Source organism: Mus pahari, chromosome 2 (assembly GCF_900095145.1).
Source record: "Mus pahari chromosome 2, PAHARI_EIJ_v1.1, whole genome shotgun sequence".
NCBI classification, from domain to species: Eukaryota; Metazoa; Chordata; class Mammalia; order Rodentia; family Muridae; genus Mus; species Mus pahari.
In genome coordinates this window covers 147837880-147847484 of record NC_034591.1, presented here as the reverse complement: position 1 = coordinate 147847484, position 9605 = coordinate 147837880, and the positions used below count along the sequence as shown (strand labels likewise).

At 34.5% G+C, this 9605-nt stretch overlaps 1 protein-coding gene across 1 annotated transcript; it reads right to left on the bottom strand.

Annotated features, from left to right (window-relative positions):
• Nucleotides 1-2496: 2496 nt before the first annotated feature.
• On the bottom strand, nucleotides 2497-3438 carry LOC110313784 (taste receptor type 2 member 109). The gene has a single exon (XM_021188202.1). It carries the CDS (start codon nucleotides 3436-3438, stop codon nucleotides 2497-2499), a length of 942 nt encoding a protein of 313 aa, XP_021043861.1.
• Nucleotides 3439-9605: the final 6167 nt, after the last annotated feature.

Genomic DNA, 9605 nt, shown 5'->3' with positions numbered 1-9605 from the left:
TAACTTTGGTACCTGGTATCTGTCTAGAAATTTGTCCATTTCCTCCAGGTTTTCCAGTTTTTTTGAGTATAGCCTTTTGTAGTAGGATCTGATGAGATGTAAAAGATGAAAGGGTTTGGGGGTGTTGGAGTACATGCATTTTGCATTGTGATATGACTATGAAAAAGTGTCTATGGCCGTCAAAGTGTGTAATGTGTTAGTTTGAATGAGAAGTGTCCCATATAGACTCAGGTATTACAATTGCCCAGGTCTGTAGCACTTTTGAGGGATGAGGTATAGCTTCATTGAAGGGGTACATCAGAGAGGACAGGTTTGAGAGTTTATAGCCTCATCCTAGTTCCATTTACTCTCTCTGTTCTGTGTTTGCAGAAGAAGTTGTAATGTCCCAGATTCCTCCTCCCTTTGCTAGCTGTCATATCTCCTTCATCAGTGTCTTTTTTCCCATAATATTGCTATGATGTCTTATTACAGCAGTAAGAAAATCACTAATACAAACCCTTGTACAATAATACCATTATTATAAGTAAAAAAATTGTTCTATACATCATTATAAACACACACATATACACATAGCTAGTACTTATATTAACAGTTTTTATACGATATTCATAAAAATATCAGATCAGTGACAAAGTTACAATATTGCATGGCTACTAAGAGAACTAAAGACAGATCAAAATAATTTGGCTCTGAATTTACAACATTCCAATTCTTCACTACCATGGAGTCCTCAATCTATTCTCTATCCATCAGTCACATGGCCTTGAAGGAAATTTATAATATCTCTAGGAATTACAGCTCAAAAACTCAAATACATAGAACTTACTTTACAAGATTCCCATATATCTCCTGGTTTATATTGTTAATCATACTTTTATCAGGAATACAGGGAAGGCTCTTAAATATTTTTCCTTAACTGTAGATGTTAAACAGAAGTTAATAGCCATATTCTCCATTAAATGTCCCTGATAGGTATATCACATAGATATTGAGATTAACAGGGAATCTATAACTTTTTCATCTTACCTTGAAACTGTTTTGCATTTGGTAGGCAGGAATATTTTCTTTAATCAACAAAATACATAGTCTATGCAATATTTACCTGCCACCAACTCTAACTATGGATATCTTCTTGTATGAATTTGTATGGTGTATTGCATCTATTGAAAGATGTTACTCTCACCTCCTACTGAATCGGTAGGTTCTGCTGTATCCTGGAGTAATGATCTGAAAACTAGCAGTATTCATGTGTGAGAACACAGATGGATTGAAGGCAGAGACACTAGGGTTACTCTTCTGGAAGTACCTCAGTAGTAAAACACTTTTCCACAATGCATTTAATTCCCCAAACCCAGAAATATAAGAGGTTCTTAGCTTGGAAACTGCTTGTAAGTGATGTTCATTTTCTTTATTTCAGAGCTTCTGTTTCTCGTTAAAATATATTCAAATGGCGCAATGAATGGATGTTAATTATACACATGTTTCAAGGAATGAGTGAACATTTTGTGAGATTATGAGTAAGTGTATTATAAATTCAGCCCAGAAATTGAAGAAATTTAAGAATAAAAATATGTCTGAACAAAGAACACTTCATCTCTACTAGAATTCAAAAACATATACTGAAGATTTAACTTGATAAAATACTGGGAATCTCCCCAAGATCTATTGCATGCGTATCATATTCTACAATGAATTCTTTGAAACCATTTCATAAATTTATTTAATTTTATAGGCTTTTAAAGTTTACTTAACAATAAATAGTAAGAACAGGTATACATTTGAAGATTTGCTATTGATTGTGTGGGGGTCATCAATAACATATTTTACACGATAATATTGATATGTAATATTAAAAATATAAAAAAATCAAATTAATAATCTTGAACTTCTTATAATTATACATCAAAATAAAATACATTATGTTCAGTAAAATAATATATTTTGCACTTAGAAATGTAAATTAAATTATCTTAACAATTATGAAACTATTTTACAATGTTTGATAATGAAACTGATAACAATAAGCAATAACTCAAACAGAGTAGCGTCATGGCTGTGAAGAATTGGCAAAAATAATTCCAAATTGAGCTCCGTATTTAATAAAATACCAGTATTTCCAATGGTTTATATTTCTTTATTATTCCATATATTTCTTCTCTTAAGTTTTATCTATATATTTTATATTACATGGTTTCAATTATATGCTCTCACCACAGTTTATTATAGATATTAAAACACATATGATATAGGTCACAAGTCAAAAACTCCATGATTAATGGTTGATAATAAATTTATATAATTTTGATATATTCATGTTTTAGTGGAATATAAACCCATCAGTTTTTTGATGTGTATTAGAAATAACCTTGTACACAACTTGCTAAATTAATAATAGCTTTAATTAATGGTTGGTGCAAATAAAACATGAAATTCATATAGTCAAATTCTAAGAATATTTAAAATTGAAAATGAAAATACAAAGAAATATTATTCCACCTAATTTGGCCTGCATTTCAGCCACCACAACACAGAGAGAGAGGCCTGTCTCAGCTTCCTGTCTCTCAGAATCAAGGCATATGAATGGAACGAAGGAAAAGCTACATATACAATGTGACAAAATACAATGAAAGGAGGTTTCTTCCTTAATTCATGGATCCAAAATTGTAGTAACAGTGACAGGATAAAAATGGAGTACAGTAGGAGAAAGGCAATCACAGTTTGCAAGGCTTTGAAGTGGGCTGTGGTTCTGACATCTTTGCATTCCTGAACATGCTGCTGCATCCTCTTGTGATGTTTCCACAGGGAGAAGATGAGCAGGAGAAAAGTTGACAGGGACAAAATAACAGGGACAAACAGGAAAATAATGTGACTTCCTAACACCTGAATTTGACAGTTTAAATGGTAATAAGAAATGAAGATGTATGATATGTTTATTTGATGATATCCATTTATACAAATGTTAATTTCCAAATTAAGTAGTAAAATATTTAAAAACAAGAAGACCAGAGACACCAGTAATGTAACTGAAACTACTTTTTTAACTCTCCCCTTTAGATAGAGAAAAGGAGAGTTAGAAAAATTGGCAATCTTGAGAAAATAAAAGACACTGAGGCATGTAGCAAGCCAGATGCTAATATGGTTAGCTATAGTCCATAGATTACTAGTGAACTGTATCATCAATCTAGTAGTAACTAAATATGGGTTCAATGAGGTAATTTGTAAACCTACTACCATGAACAAGAGCAGGAAAATTCTGGAAGTTGCCAAAGCAGTGAGGATTTGATTAACTAATGACATTTTTTTTCTCTTAACCCAATCCATGCAGTGCACCAAGGCTGTGAATCCATTTCCTATAAGTCCAATTATTAATTCAAAGAATAAAATGATTAGAAGTATGTTCTCAGAGATAGCAAATATCTTCTTCAAAAGATGCTCCATTTTATATATTAGTCCTAAAGATTTACAAATGTATTCATTTAAAGTGCTATTTTTAACATGTAGTTTTGAAGATTTTTGATGATTTCTGAGTTTATTCCCATAAAATATTTATACTTTAATTCTTCCACATACACTATTAGAGGAACAAATATGGAGATATTACAGATGTAGTCTGAAGCTCTTTCCACAAAAATGTGTCTTGTCATTCAACTCATGAGAGTCAGACCAGAAGTGCTTTGCTCACACACAGCTCCTGTCGTATTTTCTAGACAATGATAAAGAAAAGATTGGAAACTTACATGCTTTTGTGCAAAGGAAAGCACATAAATTTCATCACTCATATTTGCTTCACTCTTTGTGTTTTCATATGACTTTTTCTCTTCTGTGAAAAAACTTTTAGAAATTATCAAGTATATACATAAAAGTAACAGAATTTAAATAGATTTGGAACTCTCTTAGCTATAAGGCTTTATAAGTACAGCAAATTTCAGAGACCTTACCATATAATGTCCTTATCTCTCATACAACAATGCAATGAGGATCTTTAATCTTCTAATATTAAGAAGTATAAACAATATTTCTTCACTATCTCACATGCATATATACATCTGTACAATGCTCACCCATAAGTATATATATATTGAAATTCAAATAATTTTTAAATTTTTCTATAATGTATCTACATTGGCCAATGTTATTGTATGTATAAACCATGCTCATTATTCTCCAAGTTGGTCAGGTTATGTTTATTATAAGTTTTCCATGTTACCTGATGTAATAGGACTATTACATTCAGGAATATAAGAGGGGAAATTCTACTTGTGGTGTGACTAGTCAGTGAAGAATATTAGCTCATCCACAAAGTAAGACATCTCTTTATTTCTGGCCTATCTTTTGACTGGTAGAACATATTCTTCCATTACCAGCAAACACCATCAGAATGTACTCACCTCTCCCTTAAACTCCCTCCGGTATCTGCATTGTAAAAATAACTGATTGTCACCAAAGCAGAAGGATGTCACACATGCTGGGGAAGATGATGAAGGTACACTTTAATATAGTCATAATTTAGTATCTAAAGAGCAATCCAGGATGTAATTTGACAAATTAAGGGATGATTGCCAAATACAGTGTAGATGGCAAAGAACAACATTCAGTGATTTAAAGTCTTTGACTGATAGAACTTTCAGTTCCTAAAGAAATACTGCAGAAAGAAACTAAACAATTTGAAGACTCTGAATTATTTATCTTTAGGTGGTAAGTTCCACGACGGAAGCATGACAGACTGGTGTGGGATATGTCAGGGAAAACATCTGACAACTGAAAGACACATATCTTCAGTGTAGAGTCAGGATGTTCCCTGTGGCTTGCCTCCTTCCAGATAGCAAAATGAGGCCAAGTATGAAGAGAAACAAATAGAAACAGGACAAGGGGTGGAGCTGAGTGGAATGGGTACTGACTGAAACTTCATGGGCTTTCAGGAAAGCCTCAGACTTGGGTTTCAAGTCTCACCTGCATGGAGCTCTTTCTGAAAACTTTCGTTCTGACTTGGAATCACTAGAGTTTCTACCTGACTAAAACAGATTCTGGGGANAGAGTCTTTCTAAACAAGAATGNCATACAGCATTATTCTACATTTCATCAACAAAATAAAATGAAAAGTCAGCTTGAATTTTTCAAANTCCAGAATACAGGGCATTGGAAATGATACACTTTACTGTTTGTCAATCATTTATGAACAAACCAGAACTTTCTTTAAAAGTAAGTGCCGCGGAGCAAAGTGCTCTCACCTTCTCCAAAGCCAATGGTAATGATCCTGTTTTATCTATAATTAATTGCATAGTATTTTAATTTTTATTTATGACCACTTGATACACTAACCTCTCAAAATTCAAATATTCACAGAAAGGTTTAATTGATTACAGTTTCACATATTTCTACATGACAAAATAAGTGTGCTGATAATAATAATAATTTGATGTGTCTATTTCAATCCCTATTTATTTTTTGATATTAAAAGAGTCTCTGACAAGCTGAGAAAATTCCAACAGACTTAGGACAATCAAATCACCTGGAAAGGAAAGCCTTCAAGTTGCTGAGCTGTGGGCCCTGCAGGTACTGCAATGCACTCTGAGTCTCCAGCTCTAATGACCCAGGCTGGGGTGAGTTCCTAGTGATGTGTCTGTCTTTGAGTCACTTACATTCCCATTAGTAACTCTTCATACATATTTCCATTAGTAACTTCAGTAAAACTCATTAGGTCCCTAAGTTATACTATATGCCTCTGATCTGTCACCAGCTGCAAATATGGGTGAGTAGATGCTTGCTCTTTGCTACAAAGGAGTATTTACACAGCACAGTATTTATATCAAATCTGAAAGTTGTTGGTTACTCCTAGGACGTTATGAGCAATATAATATGGAATTGTTAGGTTTAAGGAAAATGATGACACAGGTTAGATAGGTATGAAAATGGGTGGATCTGGGAGGATTTTGGGAGAGGATAAAAGTATCAAAATATAATACATTAAATTCTCAAAAACTAATAAAATAGTTTGAAAACATGGTACCTCAGTGACAGCAGGTTCCTTAGACAAATCTCAGATGACCACAGTCCTCCTGAACATTTTAATTTTTCTATTGTCACCTAGGTACTGGGTTTCAAAATTTTACTAGCTGACATGTTAAAACCAAAAACTATGCACAGCTTTGCAAAAAAAAAAAAAATGCAGGATTAGAATCCAAGATAATATGCTACTTCTGCAGCTTAGAAAACAAGATCATTAGCTTCAAGTGAAACATTATCCTTGGAAGATGAAGAAAGCAAAATATGAAATTCATGAGTGGGGCAAATTTATTTTCTTTTAGGAGTAATAAGCTAGCATTGAAATCATTGCTTTTCACATTTCTCTACTTTTTTTTTTTGAGGTTATTCAAATAATTAAGGAAAAGAATTTTTTTCACATTTTAGCATTTAATAGTTACAACAGAAAGTGGAAAACATACAAGTATGCCAATCCCAAGATTCCTTGATAGCTTCCTGTGCTGCACACCACTGTACGGCTCTCCTGTGATTAACTGGCCCATTCTTTGTTGATGGGCATATGCATGGTCCTCAGTGTTTGGGTGTAAGTAGTAGTAAGAGAGCCATGCCTTCCTTGTCTGTGTCCTTTGGCAGCATGGATTTCTCTTTGGTGTATGATTTAAAATAGAACAGCTGGATTGTACCACAGATGTATGTGTTTCCTTAGACGAAGTAGCAAGCATTTGTCCAACATGGATGTACTGATTTCTCTTCCTATTACTAGTATCCTGCTTGTTCTCTCTTCTCTAACAAAGCTTGTTCCAGATGAAGAAATGCCACCCATGTACCATTTTTGAAGCAGACTGGGCAATGGATGAAAGGGTGGACTTTAATCCAATAGTTTAGATCAGTGGTTCTCAACCTTCCTAATTCAGTTCCTCTTTTTTTTTTTTTTTAATTTTTTTATTATTATTATTTTCTTTATTTACATTTCAAATGCTATCTCTAAAGTTCCCTATACCCCACCCCCGCCCCTGCTCCCCTACCCACCCACTCCCACTAATTGGCCCTGGCCTTCCTTCTCCTGTGCTGGGTCATATAAAGTTTAAAAGACCAAGGGGCCTCTCTTCCCAATGATGGCTGATTAGGCCATCTTCTGCTACATATGCAGCTAGAGACACAAGCTCAGGGGGTACTGGTTAGTTCATATTGTTGTTCCACCTAGAGGGTTGCAGCCCCCTTCAGCTCCTTGGGTACTTTCTCTAGCTCCTCCATTGGGGGGCCCTATGTTCCATCCAATAGCTGACTGTGAGCATCCACTTCTGTGTTTGCCAGGCACTGGCATAGCCTCACAAGTGGCCGCTATATCAGGGTCCCTTCAGCAGAATCTTGCTGGCATGAGCATTAGTATCTAGGTTTGGTGGCTGATGATGGGATGGATTCCCGAATGGGGTAGTCTCTGAATAGTCCATCCTTTCATCTTAGCTCTAAATTTTGTCTCTGTACCTATATCCCGTCATGGGTATTTTGTTCCTTATTGTAAGGAGGAATGAAGTATCCACACAATGGTCATCCTTCTTGGTTTTCCTGTGTTTTGCAAAATGTATCTTGGGTATTCTAAGTTTCTGGGCTAATATCCGCTTATCAGTGAGTGCATATCTAGTGACTTCTTTTGTGATTGGGTTACCCCACTAAGGATGATATCTTCCAGATGCATCCATTTGCCCAAGAATTTCATAAATTCCTTGTTTTTAATAGCTGAGTAGTACTCCATTGTGTAAATGTACCACATTTTCTGTATCCATTCCACTATTGAGGGACATCTGGGCTGGGTTCTTTCCAGCTTCTAGCTATTATAAATAAGACTGCTATGAACATAGTGGGTCATGTGTCCTTATTACCAGTTGGAAGATCTTCTGGGTATATGCCCAGAAGAGGTATTGCTGGGTCCTCCGGCAGTACTATGTCCAATTTTCTGAGGAACCGCCAGACTGATTTCCAGAGTGGTTGTATAAGCTTGCAATCCCACCAGGAATGGAGGAGTGTTCCTCTTTCTCTACAACCTCGCCAGCATCTGCTGTCAGCTGAAATTTTAATCTTAGCCATTCTGGCTGGTGTGAGATGGAATCTCAGGGTTGTAAGGAAAAGAATTTTAACACATGACTACTAACCAAATGATGGTAAAATTTCATGTTAGACAGTGAATCCCAATTGCATGAGCATGACCAGCAACGTCTTTCAAACAAGAACCTGCATGCACTCTGTTTCTTTGTTCCTTAGCTTCTGTTTGACAAAAATCAGGGGACTCTTCTTATATATAATACCAAAGAGATATGAAAGTCAATATCTGAAAGTCAATATCTCTTTCAGTTAGTCATATTAGAGGATCTGGAATGAGATAACCTTTTGCTTTCCATTTATTTGTATAAGCTATGCCATTTCCTTGAGTGTTCACGTTGACTTAACTCACTTCTAATAAAGAGAATAGAACTGTTGTATAGTGATTTCACTCCTGTCAGTGCTTGGTTTTTTGGCTTCTTGTAGGCAGAAAGGTCTCAAATCATCAAATTTATAATTTCAGTTTCTCTAAATATGATCATTTTTCTATTCAAACGCTTTGAACAGGAATGTGCTATGTGACAAGGAAGAGCTTCTCTGGCCAAAACCCAGTGAAGATCTGAATCTTGTCAATGCCTGAGTGAAATTCAAAGTTGGTCAGCTTCTGTTTTTTCCCAAAGTAATCACAGGGACATTTTTAAGTTTATATATCTATATCTATATCTATATCTATCTATCTATATCTATATCTATCTATCTAGATAGATAGATAGATATAGATATAGATAGATAGATATAGATATAGATATAGTCATTTATATTTAAATTAAGTTTTGCCTCAATATTTTACTTAAAGCTACCCTGTTAGGGGAGTGATTTGTCTTAAACCCATGAATAATAAATAATTCAGAAGAGAGAGAGTTCATGAAGTTTTCTTGTCAGTAAACCTCAAATAATAGATACCAAAATAACAGAAACAAAATCAATCATTTTTATTATAGAAACTTTATGTATTTTAGTTATGACCTTGACACTCTCTGCANGTGACTCTACATTTGATCAATATCAGAAACATGCTTAGTAAGAAAAGAATATAAGTAAACTAATCCCTTGGCATGAGTTGGACTCCAAAGCCTAGAGAGCAATCCTATATATATTTTTGCTGTGGATCTTAATGAGGTTATTGTCTTGAAGAAGTCTGAACATAATATAGACAGTTGACTTAAGAGAAATCCACATCAGTAATTATCATACATCAGATAGTAGGGTGAATTATCTCAATTTATTTCACTGAAATCAGAGATAAATTCATAGTTACTGAAATGCAAGTTCTCCAACCTGGCCTTACTTTCTACCTCATTGAATTCTATGATGCAGAGACAATATTGCAACACATTTAAATAATTGAATTGGCTCTCATTTGCAAAACTGGTTTTAAAGGTCTCTTGATTCTTCAAAATTTAATGTGTACTATGATACTCAGGAATGGGTTTTAGCTTTATAGACAGAATATAGTTAAGAGGAACAAGGTTTCTTAAATCCAAATGAAAACCCAAAAAGAACAAAATGTGATCATTTCAAATATT

Excerpts from the sequence above, each read along its gene's own strand:
- LOC110313784 (XM_021188202.1), bottom strand. The coding sequence starts at position 3,438 with ATGGAGCATCTTTTGAAGAAGATATTTGCTATCTCTGAGAACATACTT.